Source organism: Eretmochelys imbricata, chromosome 4 (genome assembly GCF_965152235.1).
Source record: "Eretmochelys imbricata isolate rEreImb1 chromosome 4, rEreImb1.hap1, whole genome shotgun sequence".
Classification (NCBI taxonomy): Eukaryota; Metazoa; Chordata; order Testudines; family Cheloniidae; genus Eretmochelys; species Eretmochelys imbricata.
The window spans coordinates 14,804,472-14,825,218 of NC_135575.1; the positions used below are offsets into that span (position 1 = coordinate 14,804,472).

At 43.5% G+C, this 20,747-nt stretch overlaps 1 protein-coding gene across 1 annotated transcript in view; it reads left to right on the plus strand.

The window, feature by feature from the left end:
• The first annotated feature begins 832 nt into the window (after positions 1-832).
• RASSF6 (Ras association domain family member 6) overlaps positions 833-20,747 on the plus strand; it is a 32,809-nt gene continuing 12,894 nt past the window's right edge. Inside the window, exons 1-2 of the mRNA XM_077814344.1 lie at positions 833-906; positions 19,786-19,864. Coding sequence (XP_077670470.1) covers positions 833-906; positions 19,786-19,864 — 153 coding nt within the window. The remainder of the gene's footprint in view (positions 907-19,785; positions 19,865-20,747) is intronic.

Here is a 20,747-nt window from a genome sequence, read left to right on the forward strand (position 1 = left end):
CTCATTGGTCTAGCTTACGCAGTGCCGAGACAGCTATATGGAAAGCAATCGATAATATTGCAATTAGTATCCTTGGTTTCTTTTTAATACCTCTGCTTTTTTACTTTGTGTGCCACAGGACTCCACTGGATCAACTGGAATTTCTACGTTTCCCATCCAATTCCACGGGAACCTGGTTCAGCTTTACTTGCTAGGACACTTTCGCTTTGTGACCTGAGGCAACTTTACATCAGTTGTCCATGAGCTAATCTATGCTGTGACAAGGATTCTAGTCTCGTCCTGGTATTGAGCCTCTCTTGTAAAATAATACTGAAGTATTTTAGAGTAGTTGCTGCAAATCGTTTGAATTAGTAACACCGTTGTAAGCTGTAGTATTTGGGAGTATTACTATACATAGTACATATAGTCCCCTTATATTATAGGAACGGTATGGACTATGTATAGTAATAGTCCTACCTATAGTGGGAATGGCCTTCTTTTATAGTGCTAGCACAGAATATATCATGTTCCATCAAAGAAAAATGACATTATTTTAATGTCAAGTCCCAAACTTTAGGAAAAACCAAGTATACAAAAACAAATTTTCCGAGTGTAGTACATGATTTGAGGATTTGAATAGCTCAGACCTAGGTTAGGGGTTTGTTACAGGAGTGGGTGGGTGAGATTCTGTGGCCTGCGTTGTGCAGGAGGTCAGCCTAGACTATCATAATGGTCCCTTCTGACCTTAAAATCTATGAATCTATTAAGTGAAACTACATTGCAAATAGAGAGATGTAATGAACAATGATTAGTACTTCTGTTCCTGTTATGTAGTGCCATCTAATCCGAATAAATGAAGAAAGTGACTATGAAATCGCAACATCTACCATCTGCTGTTTCCATCAATAAGGACAAGTACATTACTAGGTAACTTTTCTGTAAGAATATTTAATGTCTTGGTAATGATCTGTTCCACTTATTCATTAAGATTAGATTCTGTAAAGGAGAAATGTTGTCTATAATAATAATGCAGATGTTCAGAGCCTGATCCTACTAGCAATCTACTTACAGAATGAAGTCAACAGGTATTCACACATATTGGTCTTACAGAACTGGGCTTTTCATCTTTTTGATTGACTTGTACACAGACATAGAGGCCAACATTTTCTAACATGGGTGCATAAATTAAAATTTGGTGTGTGAGAAGTGGATGCTCGTCACCTCTAAAATCCGGTTTATGGGTCTAAATATGGTTTTATAGGGTTTGGGGGGCCTAACCCTTGCTCTTTTGAAAACTTGGACCAGACATCTTTCTCCAAATTGTCTACATGAGAGATGCACAGAGGCCTATCACGTCATCTGCTCCATCCTCCTACAAATGTACATGTTTGTTCGGTCAAGTCTGAAAAGTCTCCAGGAATGGAGCTGGCATTATGTTTCCCTTGGCAGACTGTTCCACAGTCATAGGGTAGATCTTGCTGTCAAGAAGTTTTCCTGATATTATACTAAACCCTAAGCTTTCTGATGCACAAGGCAACTGCAGAGATTGCACCGTCCTGTAGGACATAGAGCCTCCTCCCCAGGCAGTACCTGGCTTGATATGTGGGCCAGTATGACAGGAATGGGGTCCATTGCTCCACCTCTTCCCTGCCTTTCTTTGAGCCCCTTTGGGATGATGTACATACCAGGGGACCCACAGAGGGAGCCGTCCCTAAGCAAGTACAGGGGTTGTGACTGTCCTTTTCCCCCACTCCCTATGCCCCCATGCACAGACCCATCACAATCTGTCCCTTAGTGTTTATACTTTCAAATATCAGACCAGACTCAAACCCCCTTACTCCGGTTCAGTAGCACCTTACCCTGTGTGGGCCTGTTGATTTCAATAGCATTACTCAAGGGAACTACTCATTGTAAACAGGGACATCAGAACCTTACCCATGGCACATAATTATTACCTACCTATGTGCTCCGTGCTTAGTCATCATTCCCTTTATGATAATTCTGCTTTAGGACACCATGCGGTAGGTCTCACCAGTAATTAACCAATTTAAATTTGTGAGAGCACAGCACACGAGCTCCCGATAAGGCACTAAGCCAGCCAAAGCCTTTTGCTTCTTGTAAATACACATGTGCCTAATTAACTGGCTGAGAGACCTGGATCAAAGCAGAGGTTTTTCAATCTTTCTATTACCATGCACGTTTCTCTGCTTTAAGGGAAATGAACATTTGAAAATGAATGGGCATTAAAATAGTGTTTGCTGACTAAAACCACTTCAGATATAACATTCATATTGTATCTTTCCATGACGGTAACTTGGGATCTGCTGTTATTACACATGCCTCTTTCAGTACTGTCCTGCACAGTGTTCCACAACACAAGCCCATTGTCTTCAATTTGCCCAAGGGGTGGATCAAGAGAGAACAAAGGGGCGTGTGAAATGAGCTGGCTGGCATGCACAGCACGTTCTCTTCTCTTGATAAACACCCCTATTAAAGGTGCCCACAGAAAACACCAGCATAATCATGCTGGAAGGGACCTTGAGAGGTCATCTAGTCCATCCAGCCCCCTGCATTGAGGCAGGACCAAGTAAACCTAGTCCACCCCGAGAGCTGTTTGTCTAACCTGTTGTTAAAAACCTCCAATGATGAGGATTTGACAACCTCCCTTGGAAGCCTATTCCAGTGCATAACTATCCTTAAAGTTAGAAAGTTTCTCTTAATATCTAACCAAAATCTCCCTGGCTGCCCAGTAAGCCAATTCTTGTCCTATCTTCAGTGGACATGGAAAACAATGGATCACCGTCCTCTTTTGTAACAGCCCTTCACATATTTGAAGATTATCAGGTCTCCCTTTTTTTCTCTCAAGACTAAATAGGCTCAGGTTTTTTTAACCTTTCCTCATAGCTCAGGTTTTCTAAACGTTTTGTAATTTTTGTTGCTCTCCTCTGGAATCTCTCCAGTTTGTCCACATCTTTCTTAAAGTATGGTGCCCAGACCTAGAGACAGCACTCCAGCTGAGTCCTCACCGGAGCCAAGTAAAGTGGGACGATTACCTCCCGCATTTTACATATGACACGCCATAATATTAGCCTTGTTTGCAAGTGCATCACATTATTGGCTCATATTTAAGTTGTGATCCACTATAATCAACAGATCCTTTTCAGAAGTACTTCCACTATCCGGTCATTCCCCCATTTTATAGTTGTGCATTTGATTTTTCCTTTCTAAATGTCATACTTGTTTTTATTTAATTTCATCTTGTTGATTTCAGACCAGTTCTCCAATTGGCCAAGATTGTTTTGAATTCTAATTCTGTCCTCTGACCCCTCCCAGGTGGTCTCATCTTGCAAATTTGATAAGCATAATCTCCACTCCATCATCCAAATCATTAATGAAAATACTGAATAGTAGCAGACCCAGGAGAGAGACCTATGGGCCCCACTAGATAACCTCCCCCTCTCCCCAGTCCCATCAGTTTGACAGCCAGCCATTGATAACTACTCTTTGAGTAAGATCTTTCAACCAGTTGTACACCCACTTTACAGTAATTTAATTTAGACCCCATTTCCCTAGTTTGCCTATGAGAATGTTATGTGGGACTGTGTAAAAACCCTTACTAAAATCTAGATCATAACATCTATTACTTCCCTCCTATCCACTAGGCCAGTAACCTTGTCAAAGAAGTGAGTTAAGATGGTTTGGCATAACTTGTTCTTGACAAATGCATGTTGGCTATTGCTTGTAATCCTATAATCCTCTAGGTGCTTACAAATTGATTGTTTGATCATTTGTTCTTGTATCTTTCCAGGTATGAAAGGCTGACTGGTCTATAGTTCCCTTGGTCCTATTTGTTCCTCTTTTTAAAGATAGGTACTATGTTTGCCCTTCTCCAGTCCTCAAAGATAATGCTAACTATTCTGAGATTGTTGCAGCTAGTTCCTTCAGTATCCTCGGGTACATTTATTCAAGTCCTACTAACCTGAATATGTCTAATTTATCTAAATATTCTTTAATCTGTTCTTTCCCTTGCATTCCTTCCCCCTTGTTAATATTGTGTTAAGTATCTGGTCACAATTTTATCTTTTTAGTGAAGACTGAAGAAAAATAAGCATTAAACACCTCACTCTTCTTGATGCCATCCATTATTAGCTCTTCTTCCCCTCCATGGAAGAATCTATGCTTTCCTTCATTGTTTTCTTGCCCCTAGTGTATTTATAGAGCCTTTTCTATTGCATTTGATGTCCCTTGCTAGGAGTAACTCATTTGGTGCTTTATCCTTCCTGAGTTTTTGTCCCTACATACTTGTGCTATTCTTTTGTACTCATCCTTAGCAATTTGACCACATTTCACTTTTTGTAGGGTTCCTTTTTGATTTTCAGGTCATTAAAGAGATCCTGATGGAGCCATATTGGCCTCTTACCATTCTTCTTCTCTTTCCTTTGCATCAGAAGTGTTTCCTCTTGCACCTTTAGTGTTGTCTCTTTGAAGAATGGCCTGCTCTCCTGAACTCCTTTTCTCCTTAGATTTTCTTTTCATGGGACCTTACCTACCAGTTCTCTGAGTTTGTTAAAGTCTGATTTGTCCTCATCCCGCTGCTCCCATTCCTTCCTTTCTTTAGAATCATGAAATCTATCCTTTCATGATCACTTTCATCCAAATTGCCTTCTACCTTCAGATTCACAGCCAGTTCCTCTCTGTTAGGCAGAATCAAATCCAACATGGCTGTCCCCTTGGTTACTTCCTCCACTTTCTGAAACATAAAGTTGTCCCCAGTACAATCCAAGAATTTATTGGATATTTTGTCATGTTACTTTTCCAAAAGATGCTGGGGTAGTTAATCCCCTGTAATGGGTTTTACAAACCCCATAATGAGCCTAGGCAGAAGAAAGAGGAGAGTCTCTTCCGCTTACAGGCAATCCGCTTGATTGCACCTCCACACGGCTGCCAGAACTGCCAATCATGGAGACAGGCACCCACAGCTGTGACCAATATAGAAAACAAGACAGGCTGTAAAGGGGAGAATACGGAGAATGAGGCAGAAAGGCCTGAGATAGCAAAGGGGTGACAGCCCTATGCCAGGCTGCCTCTGAGAAAGCAACCAGGAGACTGCAAGCCCTGGAGTTGAAGGGCTGATAGACTCCATTTAAGATAAGAGTTCCTGGACTGAAAACAAACTGAAGAGGGCTGGTTAGGAGAAGCTGGGACCCCTCGGAAGACTACATCAAGAGATTCTGACACCCCCATTACTACCAGGTCTTATGTCTTGGATATATTTCTGTTTTGTTCTAGAAATGCCTCATCCGCCGCCAACTTCTCTTGATTTAGTGGTCTGTAGTAGACTCCTATCTTGACATAGCCTCTGCTTTTTCCACCTCTTATCCTCACCCAGGGGCTTTCAACTGCTCTGCCTCTCAATTCCTTCTACATCTCAGAGTAAATGCATATATCGCTGACGTATAATGCAACACCTCCTGCCTTCTTCCCCCGGCCTGTGCTTCCTGAACAAGCTACACCACTCTATACCAATATTCCAGTCATGAGACTTATCCTACTAAGTCTCTGTGATGCCAGTTTAATCAGAATTTAGCTTATGGACTTCTAGTTCTCCGTGTTTATTCCCCATGGTCCCCCGTTTGTATATAGACATCTAAGATGTTGAGAAGATTCCCCCACTGTTATCCCTGTTGCTGCTCCTATGACCCTGTTGTTTGTAATGGATACTGCTTGTCATAACATTGTTTTGTAATGTGATCAATAATGTCACAATTCAACAAGAAGAGGGCTTGATTTTGAAATAGATAATAGAAAAACAGCCCAACTCTGAGGACTGGATTCTGCCCTGCATTAGCTTGAGGAAGACTTCATATCTAAAACTCCATGATGGGGCCATGCTAAGGACTGGAGAGCCTGTTTGGGCTCAGAGAAGAGGGCATTAAGGGCCTTGTTTGGGGTCACGGAGATGGAGAAGGGCTTCGAGAATAGGCAGGAGGGAGTATGTATTCAAACCAAACCTTTAAGTGATTAGATTTGATTTGGGGAAAGAGGGTGAAGTTTCAAGCAAATTCTTGTGTTTTTTCTAAATGATTTCACCCAACTGTAATCTGAACACTGTTCATACTCAGCAGTTTTTAATGACAAATGTCATTAAGTATCTCAGTGCCCTCACTGAAAGACCCAGCCTCCCACCAAGCATAGGGATGTCTGTGCTTAAAAACAGTGGTTGAGAAAATCAATGCCAGTTACGTGATTTAACCACACGGCTCCCTGTAGTCAACTTGAAAAATCTTAACCACTCTGTGTATACAAATATATAGTAAGTTCCTTATATTTTAATAAGGAAAGAAAATTAACATCACTTAAGTCAAGTCCATTTTGGTCTTCTAAACTATTTTCCAAGGTCCCACAGTCAGGCAGAAAGCATACCGGACAAGTAAATCTGATCTGCTACCAAAGTTCCCCTATAGGACTTTATTTCCAAATGGTTTGCACAATTTTAGTCACACTGTTTATTGCACTGATTTACCTGATGATGAATCTGATGATGTTTATTGCACCTGATGAGGATGTTAGTTTTTATTTATGCCAACTCCCACAGACAGCTGTCAGTAGGTGTTTTGCCTCAGCAAGCGCTGATTAAAGTTGAGTAAAGATTTTTCAGGATTAGTCTCTATTTTAACCTGATATAGAGCCAATCTCAAAAGTAACTCCCACAGGGCCATGCAATGCCCTCAGTCCATGGCTAAAGTTCTCATTGCTGTCTATAGGACTTGCAGCATGCATGGATCAAGGGCCACATATGGCCCTCAGTGTTAGACCAAAGCTGTTAAACGCTTTCTTTATCCCTTCTCCAGCAAGGAACTGGCAACCTTTACAGAAAGGAACCCATCAACCAACCTCCTAGCTGTTGAGTCATCACTGCCAAGTGGACGGATTATGCACAGATTAAAATGTCATAATTAAAAGCTTTCAAAGCATGAAAAAAAAATTCATTCATGACTTTTTGGAGATTCTTGTATTCAGGATCAGCAGGAGCTCAAATGCTACATATTTCTGAAAAAAAGTGCTGAATTTTACCCTCCAATATTTTTGAGGCACCTGCATGGTCAAAGACATTGTTGACCCTAGTCGTCATCAGTCATATGACAGGGAATTTTTTGCTTGCTTGTTTCTGTCATGGTTCAGGGCAACATTGCCTATATTCCCCCTCTGTGGCTCTCGAAGGCACCCACTCCTGACTCCTCAGCCCTCATTTGGGTAGAGACCTGTGTGTGTCACCCTCATGATCAGAGGTTTTCACGCTGCATGGTACCCTGCCTACACTGTTATCTCCTGCAAACCAGAGCATGCAAACAGACCAGAGTCTGTGCTTTGCTAACTCGCTGAAGGCTATGAGCACCTGTAATTGCCAGCAGTCACAAGTTACCCCACAGCCCTTTCTAAGCAAGCACATTTATTATTAAGGTGAAAGCATTGCAGAGAAGATGTTTAAAAACAATAAAAGCACCTGCACACATGCTAAAAAGCTTACTGGAGATCATCCCCAATTCCAGCAAGGGCTGTGGTAGGAGTCAGTCCTTCAAACCCGAGAAAAGGTTTTTTCTGTTTATTACAATTTCACAACAGTCTAGTGCACAACTGGTACCTCCTTCCTCCACCCCCAGGAATAGATAAGTCTTTCCTTTATACAGTTTTGGCCTTTGATCATGAGACTCTGGGAACAGTTAATCAGCAGACAATGGTCTCTTCCTCAGGGCACAGCTTCAAAAAATTCCTCTGGCAAACCACTTGACACTGTTTTGTCCCAAAAGTCCATTCTTGTGTGGCCTGTTGGTCAGTATAGTCCCTTGAAGTTTATAACACTTTCCAGGGTTCACATCCCCCTTCCCCCCCTAGAGAGAGGTTATGTACAATTCTGGCCCACAATAATACCTAAATCATTCATCTAATGCAATGGACCCAAACTATACTTAAACTTAATTCGATAAGGTCTCCCAGGGATATTACAGGAAAATGTCTTATCTGTCATGGTTTGTTTCACTTCTCTTTGTATTTCAAGCTTTCTATTTATTATTTTGTTCTGGGATGACTCAAACATCTTGCTGTTTTTTCCTGGCTGATAGGACACAAAGGATGAATGACAAGCAAATCCAATTCAATACAGGAAAGTGTTTTCAACATTCTCACTATGATTAAAGGCAAGGACAAATGGCAGCTAATAGTTGCTTGGATAAGCCAAAACCCTTTGGCCCCAAAACTGCTCTCCAGTTGGGGGAGCTACTGGAAACATTATTTTTGGGGGGATCACTTTGGTCAACAGGGCTGTTGATCCATACAATAAGGTCCTATTCCAGAGCCAACTGAAGTCAATGGAAAAAGTCCTATTGACTTTAGTGGGCCCTAATGCCTCAATCTAGTACTGAATAAAGGGTGCGCCACCAAAGAAGAGATTAGCTTCAGGAGCCACTTCAGACCTATCCTCCTTAGGAAAGTACAATACAATGCTGTTCTGTTTAGTATCTTTCAGAGAGACTGTTTTACCTCATGCTTTGCATGTGCAGAGATGGGTAATACAATTAAATACAATTAAATACTAACAGAGGAAGAAACAGAGACAGGGCAAGGAAGAAAATGGGGTTTGAAAACAGAAGAGCTGGTAGGCTGCAGAGACAGGAACATTGTTACATATGGCAGAAACCTCAGAGAAACCTCTTACTTTACTTGTAGTAAGACAGTGTAAAGGAACAGACAGAAGGGAAAGTACTCCTGTCTTTCATAACCCCACCATGTATTATTTAATACCTTTCTAAAGTAAAAGGCTGCAAATCTTGTATATAGCTAGTCTACACCGCCATATGTTGCTATCACTCTCACCCTCGTCCTCCTTTGTCCACCATCTTTGCTTTCAGTTATACCAACTTTTGTTGCTTCTCGTCTTCAGCTGTAAGCTCTTTGGCACGAGGACTGTCTGCTGTGAATGAGGCAGAGCAGGGACTTGGATCTGGGTCTCCCACATCCCAGGCAAGTGTCCTAAAAGCGGGTCGGGAAGAGTTTCTCTCTCTCCCTCTACCCCCTGAACTGAAAAGCTCATGTTTTGGACACAGACAACCCCCACTCCACTTCCAAACTGAAAAGCTCAGTTTTCGATCTGAAAATGGACATTTCACCAGAATTCAGTTTTCATGAAAATGTTGGAAAAGCTTCATTTTCACATCAATGCAGAACAAAAACAAATGTCAAAACCTTAAAAGTTGCCCCAAAACAAACTTGTGATCCTCTGATCGGTTCTACTATCCATCAATATGTTAATCATTTATGCGTGCTTTCTGGTACTTGCAGGCACAAATCACATTGGAGGAACATCCAAGTAATAGTTGCTGGAGAAAAATGGGAAGCTGGTTTGAGACACTGTTCAAAATCAGGCCCTTAGTCTTTCACATCAGGCTTCCCTATTCACTTATTTACTTATGATCACTTATTCAGGACCATACAGTGTCCTCGATCAATACAATTAACTCCCATTGCCAACACTAAACGTTCTACTTGCTTGTGAAGGATTGTACACTGCAAGGCCTTAACAATATATAGATATTGTACATGATTCTTCTTTAGGTTCCTGGTCAACTAAGGGTCAGTTCTAATATTTACACAGTAATCTGTTGCTCTTTATGATCCTGTGCGTGATTTAAATGTCACTTTTTCCTGACACTACTATAAATATATTCTTGTAATTTTCCACTCCCTCTGTAAATCATCATTGGCAAAGGGATTAATTAAATAATAGCTCTAAGAGTAGGTGTGTGCAGTGTGTTTTCAACAAATGTGTACATACCTTTTGTTTACTTAGGTGAGTTTGCAGATGCTGTGTGTTTGCTTTGCTCACAGACAGGTTTTTATTAATATTTATTGTGCTTAACGGATTAGGCCCTCTGGCAGTGATTTGCATGGGTTTGTACCTCTGGTTCTGCTTTCAGTTTCAGGTTTGATCAAACCCACAATCTAAAATCAATCATCAGCTGAAACGACCAGCTTTCTCCTGATTCATAAATTCTGCCATGCTTGTTCAAAATCCTCCTCAAATTTGCTAGCCATGTTTAGTGAATCATTCAATGGATGGTTTGAATTTCAAACATATAATATAGCCTGAAACATAGTGAGTTTCCCTGGGTTTGGTTTTCACTGCAAACGTTTTGCACAGCTCTAGTCTTAAACAAATTATGGTAAACTTGTGTAAAACCGCCACCATCATACTCACCTTCCATCTCAAGGGCCTAGTATGTCAAAAGGGCGTGCCTGTCTGTGGTACTTGTGATAAGACACAATTTGTCAGATGTGCACTCAAGAAGAAAGGAACATTCACCAGAAAGGGTCTGCACGTGTTATTGGAACCTTCCCCATTCTGGCTTAGAGTATTTTCCTTTTTTCTAGGTTGTGAGTGTGTTTTAAATCCTGACACAATGGGATTTAAACACTTATTTCCTCCTCCTGCCATTTTTAAATGCCAGCTACCTATAAATAACATCAAGCAGCAGGACCAGGGGCATTCAGTCTGCTTTCCCTCATATTTTCATTGCAAGATGTCAGTGCAGGAAACTTTGTGCTCGTTACTAATTGGTATGCTATTTTAGGTCTGTGGTTTATTGTCTTTGTCCTGGAAATATTGAAAGGGCAGCTATCTTCATTCTCATGCCCATTCCCCCTGAATGTGGAGTGGATACATCTTTCTGTAACTCTGAAAGCAAAAGAAAAGTAAGATAGCTCGTGTAGTTATTTAATAGCTCCATCAAATTAAGGCAGAATAAACATACAGTTACCAAACCGCCATTAATATTCCTCTCACCAAAGAGAACTTCTTCAAAGTAAATAAAATTAACCATAGTATTTATTTAAGGCACAGTTTTCCTGCTTGCTTCACTACTCATTAATAGAATCTGGGTACAAAGTGCAAATTACTCTCTAGCACCATTATTGCTGGTACTGAGTCAAACTAAAACAACATCATAGGACCTAATCACACCAGCCACGCCATCAGGGGCTCATTCACCTGCACATCTACCACTGTGATATATGCCATCATGTGCCAGCAATGCCCCGCTGCCATGTACATTGGCCATGTACAGTCTCTATGCCAAAGAATAAATGGACACAAATCTGACATCAGGAATCATAACATTCAAAAAACAGTACGAGAATACTTCAACCTCTCTGGTCACTCAGTAACAGACTTAAAGGTGGCAATTTTGCAACAGAAAAACTTCAAAAACAGACTCCAACAAGAAACTGCTGAACTTGACTTGATTTGCAAACTAGAAACCATTAACTCAGGCTTGAATAGAGACTGGGAGTGGCTGGGTCATTACACTAATTGAATCTATTTCCCCATGTTACGCATCCTCACACCTCTTGTCAACTGTCTGAAATGGGCCATCTTGATTATCGCTACAAAAGTTTTTTTTTCTCCTGCTGATAATAGCTCATCTTAATTAATTAGCCTCTTAGAGTTCGTCTGGCAACTCCCACCTTTTCATATTTTCTGTATGTGTATATATATCCTCTTATTATATGTTCCATTCTATGCATCTGATGAAGTGGGCTACAGTCCACAAAAGCTTATGCTCAAATAAATGTTAGTCTATATCCTCAAAAAGAACAGTAGTACTTGTTGCACCTTAGAGACTAACACGACTGCTACTGTGAAACCTAAAACAACCTTGACTATCTGTCACAGGGCCTTCGGTTGCCCTCACACTAAGGGACCCCTGCACCCACAAATCAGCATGAGACCTCTTCTGGGTGCAATCACCAGTGCCTTTTATTTACAGTGTCAGTTCCCACCACCTTCTGTTTACAGACGGCTCCAAACTAGCAACCTAGGAGGGGGACAGCTAGCTTCTCCAGCAAGCAGGGACACCCAGCCCATAGCTTCTTTCTTTCTCTTCCTTCCTGCCAGCCCTATATAGCCCCCTGGCTAATGAGGCCCGGAGATGCTTCCCTTCTATCAATTAGGTGTGACATACCGAGCCAGCCCCAATTAATGCTTCTTAATTGGAGCTGGGCTAACAGAGGGCTGGCTCAGGACCTCCTGGCCAGCACCCTGTCACACGATCCTTTTAAAAAAATTGATAGAAAAATGCAGGTCAATATTCCAGAGGGAAATATGCCTCCAACAGGATGTGTGGTAATCACTAACAAACTGCCACAAAGCTATAATGTGTAACTGATTAATATACCCTTCTCTCATATCATACAGTGGCTTGTGTGTATAGCAGCCCTGTTCACTGTTAGTATATGTTAAACTCTGCATATCTGCTCCTTCAGTATTGGAGCTAGGGGAGATGACTGCCACCTACATGTGTTTTTAACTTTTAACTTAGAACCCCTTTGTATATGGTAAAAGCACAAGCTATTGCATTATTTCAGAGTAGTAGCCGCAAAAAGAAAAGGAGTACTTGTGGCACCTTAGAGACTAACAAATTTATCTGAGCATAAGCTTTCTTGAGCTACAGCTCACTTCCTTGGATGCATGCAGTGGAAAATACAGTGGGGAGATTTTATATATTGCATTCTCTACCTTTTTGTTTTTGAATATCATGAATGAGATCCAGCCCCCATTGAAGTCAAAGGCAAAACTACAGTGGAATAATATTTTGCCCCATATATTTGTCCCAGAATTGTTCAACTGGAGATCCAGATTTTCAGAATTCTGTCTCTCAATTTCACAGAGATTTGCATTCTCTGTGGATCTACAGTAAAGGTTTTCTTTCCTGTCTGTTCTATAGCACCATCCCAAATAAGGAGAAACTTAACATTTTACACTGGTCTTCTTTACCTTGAATATTGTCACCCAGAGTTTCACAGGCCTCCTGGCTCTACTCCTTTCCATTTGGAAAGTTAGAGGTGTTATTAAGTTTGATATCTAGGAGCAGTGCAAAGTTTGTAAATTTCCTAGACTGGATGGACTATGTAAGCTTTATTTCCAGTATTCTTCCTTTTCTGGCTGTGCCTCACTTATTTTATGGTATACCTCCTCAATAGTATCAATCTGCCTTACATTTTGAAACAAATGCAATTCTGTGGATCATGGTCTTAGAAAAGGGTCAGGGCTGTGAATTCTGAGTGTTACCTGGGAATGGTGGACACTAATTGAAGCTCTCCTTAACAGACTTCCTAAGGGTATGTCTACACTACGGAATAAGGTCGAATTTATAGAAGCCGGTTTTTTAGAAATCGGTTTTATATATTCAAGTGTGTGTGTCCCTACAGAAAATGCTCTAAGTGCATTAACTCGGCAGAGTGCTTCCACAGTACCGAGGCTAGAGTCGACTTCCAGAGCGTTGCACTGTGGATAGCTATCCCACAGTTCCCACAGTCTCTGCTGCCCATTGGAATTCTGGGTTGAGATCCCAATGCCTGATGGGGCTAAAACATTGTCACAGGTGGTTCTGGGTACATATCGTCAGGCCCCCTTTCCCTCCCTCCCTCCCTCCGTGAAAGCAAGGGCAGACAATCGTTTTGCGCCTTTTTTCCTGAGTTACCTGTGCAGACGCCATACCATGGCAAGCATGGAACCCGCTCAGGTAACCGTCACCGTATGTCTCCTGGGTGCTGGCAGACGCGGTACGGCATTGCTACACAGTAGCAGCAACCCATTGCCTTCTGGCAGCAGACGGTGCAGTACGACTGGTAGCCGTCCTCGTCGTGTCCGAGGTGCTCCTGGCCACATCGGCTGGGAGTGCCTGGGCAGACATGGGCGCAGGGACTAAATTTGGAGTGACTTGACCAGGTCATTCTCTTTAGTCCTGCAGTCAGTCCTATTGAACCATCTTATGGTGAGCAGGCAGGCGATACGGATTGCTAGCAGTCGTACTGTACCATCTTCTGCCGGGCAGGCAAGAGATGAGGATGGCTAGCAGTCGTATTGTACCATCTTCTGCCGGGCAGGCAAGGGATGAGGATGGCTAGCAGTCGTACTGTACCATCTTCTGCCGAGCAGCCATGAGATGTGGATGGCATGCAGTCCTTCTGCACCGTCTGCTGCCAGCCAAAGATGTAAAAGATAGATGGAGTGGATCAAAACAAGAAATAGACCAGATTTGTTTTGTACTCATTTGCCTCCTCCCCTGTCTAAGGGACTCATTCCTCTAGGTCACACTGCACTCACTCACAGAGAAGGTGCAGCGAGGTAAATCTAGCCATGTATCAATCAGAGGCCAGGCTAACCTCCTTGTTCCAATAAGAACAATAACTTAGGTGCACCATTTCTTATTGGAACCCTCCGTGAAGTCCTGCCTGAAATACTCCTTGATGTAAAGCCTTTGTTGATTTTAGCTCCCTGAAGCCAACCCTGTAAGCTGTGTCGTCAGTCGCCCCTCCCTCTGTCAGAGCAACGGCAGACAATCGTTCCGCGCCTTTTTTCTGTGCGGACGCCATACCAAGGCAAGCATGGAGGCCGCTCAGCTCACTTTGGCAATTAGGAGCACATTAAACACCACACGCATTATCCAGCAGTATATGCAGCACCAGAACCTGGCAAAGCGATACCGGGCGAGGAGGCGACATCAGCGCGGTCATGTGAGTGATCAGGACATGGACACAGATTTCTCTGAAAGCATGGGCCCTGCCAATGCATACATCATGGTGCTAATGGGGCAGGTTCATGCTGTGGAACTCCGATTCTGGGCTCGGGAAACAAGCACAGACTGGTGGGACGTTGCAGGTCTGGGACGATTCCCAGTGGCTGCGAAACTTTCGCATCCGTAAGGGCACTTTCATGGAACTTTGTGACTTACTTTCCCCTGCCCTGAGGTGCATGAATACCAAGATGAGAGCAGCCCTCACAGTTGAGAAGCGAGTGGCGATAGCCCTGTGGAAGCTTGCAACGCCAGACAGCTACCGGTCAGTTGGGAATCAATTTTGGAGTGGGCAAATCTACTGTGGGGGCTGCTGTGATGCAAGTAGCCCACGCAATCAAAGATCTGCTGATATCAAGGGTAGTGACCCTGGGAAATGTGCAGGTCATAGTGGATGGCTTTGCTGCAATGGGATTCCCTAACTGTGGTGGGGCCATAGTCGGAACCCATATCCCTATCTTGGCACCGGAGCACCAAGCTGGCGAGTACATAAACCACAAGGGGTACTTTTCAATAGTGCTGCAAGCTCTGGTGGATCACAAGGGACGTTTCACCAACATCAACGTGGGATGGCCGGGAAAGGTACATGACGCTCGCATCTTCAGGAACTCTGGTCTGTTTCAAAAGCTGCAGGAAGGGACTTTATTCCCAGACCAGAAAATAACTGTTGGGGATGTTGAAATGCCTATATGTATCCTTGGGGACCCAGCCTACCCCTTAATGCCATGGCTCATGAAGCCGTACACAGGCAGCCTGGACAGCAGTCAGGAGCTGTTCAACTACAGGCTGAGCAAGTGCAGAATGGTGGTAGAATGTGCATTTGGACGTTTAAAGGCACGCTGGCGCAGTTTACTGACTCGCTTAGACCTCAGCGAAACCAATATTTCCACTTTTATTACTGATTGCTGTGTGCTCCACAATATCTGTGAGAGTAAAGGGGAGACGTTTATGGCGGGGTGGGAGGTTGAGGCAAATCACCTGGCTGCTGGTTACGCGCAGCCAGACACCAGGATGGTTAGAAGAGCACAGGAGGGCGCGGTGCGCATCAGAGAAGCTTTGAAAACCAGTTTCATGACTGGCCAGGCTACGGTGTGAAAGTTCTGTTTGTTTCTCCTTGATGAAACCCCCTGCCCCTTGGTTCACTCTACTTCCCTGTAAGCTAACCACCCTCTCCTCCTCCCTTTGATCACCAGTTGCAGAGGCAATAAAGTCATTGTTGCTTCACATTCATGCATTCTTTATTCATTCATCACACAAATAGGGGGATGACTACCAAGGTGGCCCAGGAGGGGTGGTGGAGGAGGGAAGAAAAATGCCACACAGCACTTTAAAAGTTTACAACTTTAAAATTTATTGAATGCCAGCCTTCTTTTTTTGGGGCAATCCTCTGTGGCGGAGTGGCCGGTGGCCCCCACACCACGTTCTTGGGCATCTGGGTGTGGAGGCTATGGGACTTGGTGAGGAGGGCGGTTGGTTACACGGGGGCTGTAGTGGCAGTCTGTGCTCCAGCTGCCTTTGCTGCAGCTCAACCATACACTGGAGCATACTGGTTTGGTCCTCCAGCAGCCTCAGCATTGAATCCTGCCTCCTCTCATCACACTGCCGCCACATTTGAGCTTCAGCCCTGTCTTCAGCCCGCCACTTACTCTCTTCAGCCCGCCACCTCTCCTCCCAGTCATTTTGTGCTTTCCTGCACTCTGACATTATTTGCCTCCACGCATTTGTCTGTGCTCTGTCAGTGTGGGAGGACAGCATGAGCTCGGAGAACATTTAATCTTGAGTGCATTTTTTTTTCTTTCTAAGCTTCACTACCCTTTGGGAAGGAGAAGATCCTGTGATCATTGAAACACATGCAGCTGGTGGAGAAAAAAAAAGGGACAGTGGTATTTAAAAAGACACATTTTATAAAACAGTGGCTACACTCTTTCAGGGTAAACCTTGCTGTTAACATTACATACAAAGCACATGTGCTTTCGTTACAAGGTCGCATTTTGCCTCCCCCACCGCGTGGCTACCCCCTCAACCCTCCCCCCTCCCTCTGGCTAACAGCGGGGAACATTTCTGTTTAGCCACAGGCAAACAGCCCAGCAGGAATGGGCTCCTCTGAGTGTCCCCTGAAGAAAAGCACTCTATTTCAACCAGGTGACCATGAATTATATCTCACTCTCCTGAGGATAACACAGAGAGATAAAGAACGGATGTTGTTTGAACGCCAGCAAACATACACTGCAATGCTTTGTTGTACAATATTCCCGAGTACGTGTTACTGGCCTGGAGTGGTAAAGTGTCCTACCATGAAGGACGCAATAAGGCTGCCCTCCCCAGAAACCTTTTTCAAAGGCTTTGGGAGTACATCCAGGAGAGCCGGGAATGCCAGGGCAAAGTAATCCTTTCACATGCTTGCTTTGAAACCATGTATAGTATTTTAAAAGGTACACTCACCGGAGGTCCCTTCTCCGCCTGCTGGGTCCAGGAGACAGCCTTGGGTGGGTTCGGGGGGTGCTGGTTCCAGGTCCAGGGTGAGAAACAGTTCCTGGCTGTCGGGAAAACCGGTTTCTCTGCTTGCTTGCTGTGAGCTATCTACAACCTCATCATCATCATCATCTTCTTCGTCCCCAAAACCTGCTTCCGTATTGCCTCCATCTCCATTGAAGGAGTCAAACAACACGGCTGGGGTAGTGGTGGCTGAACCCCCTAAAATGGCATGCAGCTCATCATAGAAGCGGCATGTTTGGGGCTCTGACCCGGAGCGGCCGTTCGCCTCTCTGGTTTTCTGGTAGGCTTGCCTCAGCTCCTTCAGTTTCACGCGGCACTGCTTCGGGTCCCTATTATGGCCTCTGTCCTTCATGCCCTGGGAGACTTTCACAAAGGTTTTGGCATTTCGAAAACTGGAACGGAGTTCTGATAGCACAGATTCCTCTCCCCATACAGCGATCAGATCCCGTACCTCCCGTTCGGTCCATGCTGGAGCTCTTTTGCGATTCTGGGACTCCATCATGGTCACCTCTGCTGATGAGCTCTGCATGGTCACCTGCAGCTTGCCACACTGGCCAAACAGGAAATGAGATTCAAAAGTTCGCGGTTCTTTTCCTGTCTACCTGGCCAGTGCATCTGAGTTGAGAGTGCTGTCCAGAGCGGTCATAATGGAGCACTCTGGGATAGCTCCCGGAGGCCAATACCGTCGAATTGTGTCCACAGTACCCCAAATTCGAGCCGGCAAGGCCGATTTAAGCGCAAATCCACTTGTCAGGGGTGGAGTAAGGAAATCGATTTTATGAGCCCTTTAAGTCGAAATAAAGGGCTTCATCGTGTGGACGGGTGCAGGTTTACATCGATTTAATGCTGCTAAATTCGACCTAAAGTCCTAGTGTAGACCAGGGCTTAGTATCAAATTTGAGTTGCTGGGTCTTTAAAGCTCCAACCCCTTTGCCAAATAAATAGATTAGAGAACTTCCAACTGGAAGTCGTGAGTCCAAGCTGCGAGAAATGAAACTCATTGTTTTGTTCTTCAACCAGATGAGAAAAAGGGCCTGATTCTGACAGCCCCTCTCACACTAGGGAGTACTTTGCTCTGTAAGTAGCTCCACTGATTTCAGTGAGATTACAAATTATCCAGCGTGTGTAAGACTTTCAAAATGCGGTCCAAAGTGTTTTGTGGTAGCTTTAAAAATTTGAGCATAAGAAGCAAAAACGGAGAAGCATTGAATTGCTATCTCATAAAGGTGATTTTTTTCTGTATATGAAGCTGAGATCTATCCTCCAGCTTCAACTATTCTGAACTGTATTTTTCATGTTTCACGTCAACCTAGCTAAATAAAAAATGAGACAAATTGTTATTGTAACATTGTTATTTTAATCACAGAGAAATAAAGCAATTGAGAGTAAAGAGTCCTTTAGGAACCTTATATCTCTCCTTGTATGTATGCATTGCAATAGGGTCTTCCTTTCATAATCACAAAACATGTCTGCAATCATAATTTTGTGCATATAAGATTGTGTGGATAATGTTGTTCCTTTGTATTATTTGCCACATGACATTGTCCAGTACTTTGTGATCATTTAGTAAAGGACCCTGCTGAAAGATAGATGTGCAAAGAAGGCACAGCTCCAGTCTTTCGAGGAACACTAGCTCTGAATTTCCAGACTCTTGCATGATTCAACTTTCAAGCTTAACGTTACAATACTGTAGATTTAGAATAGAAGTGTCCTCTCAACTGTAATTTGAGGGTCTCTACTGCAACACCAGCATATAAAAATGCTTAAGGGGAAGATTTTCAAAGGCACAAAGAACATTTAGGGTACATCTATATTTTGAGCTATCAGGTGTGATTCCCAGCTTTCATAGATGTCTCTGCACTATCTCTGCTTGAGCTAATGCCTAAAACCAGCAGTATGTCAGTGGCGGCATGGATGGTGACTCACTCTAGCTGCCCAAATACGTACCCCGGGCAGGATTGTACTTGGGGCAGCTGGCCCGACCGGCCACCAGTGCTGCCACAGATGCACTGCTATTTTTAGGCACTAGCTCAAGCAGAGCTGGCGCGCGTATGTCTCCGCAAGCTGGAAATCACAACTCGCAGCTCAAATACAGATGTATCCTTAAACACCCAACTTCCATCTTCCCTTTGAATGGTTTGAGAAACTATTTATATTGATTTATAAGCAATGTTTTAACTAGGACCTGTTCCAAGCTCTATATTAGACAGTCTTCAAAATGTCTTATTTTCTCATGAGCTAGCAAATCCCCCAATTTTAGTGTTCCAGTTACCAAACAAGCACTTCTAACTGCAGCAAGCCCAGAGTTCTGAAGACAAGTTTTGGAATCAGTTGTTCCCAGTCTCGTTATGTACTGAAGAAGACATTTTGTTATTGTACAGTATACTTGTTTTATATTGTCATTGTAAAGTGTCTGTTCCCATTAAATTACTGTATTTGGCCAACATTTCAAACTTGGGTGCTTTAAAATTGGCTGCCACCAGAATTCATGGCCTGATTTTTCAGAGGTGCTGATTGCCCCACAATTACCACTGACGCCGGTGCAATTGTAGAAGCTGAGTACTCCTGAAATCTAAATATGGATTTAGAAGTCTAACAATATTTGAAAATGTTGACCTTGACATCTGGATTTTATGGTACTAGAGAGATTTTTAAATAGTCTCATTGTGATCTCTTCTTCTAGGGATCAACTTAACTCTTTACTGAAGACGTATAACTATTTTTATGCTGACCAAGAGAATCTGCAGCTCTCCTGTAATCAAGTAAGGAATGTGAGCAAACAGAACTGTCTATTTGAAAAGCACAGCAGGAGGGGGTGCTAATGAGTTCTTGGTACATACTGCAGGTGAACTGTGGAACATGGGATTTCAGATACCTTAGGAGTGCATTAGTGGCACATTAATGTATAAGATGGAGTGTGCGTCTTCAGTTATAACATGAGTCTTTACAATATAAAAAAGCAAGCGTGACAGCCAAATTCTACAGTCCCATTCTTCAAGAGTGGTGGAGCACTGAAAGTTACAGATCGAGGTTAGGTGAGTCATGAAAAGGGGAGGAGTTATTGACTCAGCAGCAGGAGCTCCCTGCCACCCCACTCCTTAGATCCCAGGGAGTCCTACTCGGAGAGCTCGACAAGGATCCAGAATCATCAGCTGAGGGAAGTAGGGTTGTGCCAGGACTCTCTGTACCTCCCCCAACCCAAGGGAGGAAATTGCATGGTCATTGGTGCTCAAGTTTGCTGTAACTTTTTCAGCATCCTCCTCAACACAGGGAAACCCCCAATAGGCGCCTCTGGGGTGGTAAACACCCATTTTTTCATGGTTTGTATGTATAAAAGCATCTTCTGTATTTTCCACAGTATGCATCCGATGAAGTGAGCTGTAGCTCACGAAAGCTTATGCTCAAATAAATTGGTTAGTCTCTAAGGTGCCACAAGTACTCCTTTTCTTTTTGTGAATACAGACTAACACGGATGTTACTCTGAAAGCAGTCAGGGTAGATCTTGGTAGCACAATCCTGGCATGGGCCATAGGGGCCAGGGGCTGGTGTGGAGGCAAGGGACCTCTGAGTGAATGGGTCTTGTTTCTGGTGTGTCCCCCAAGATCCCCTGGTTTCGAGGTCTGACTCACTTATCCTCTTCCACAG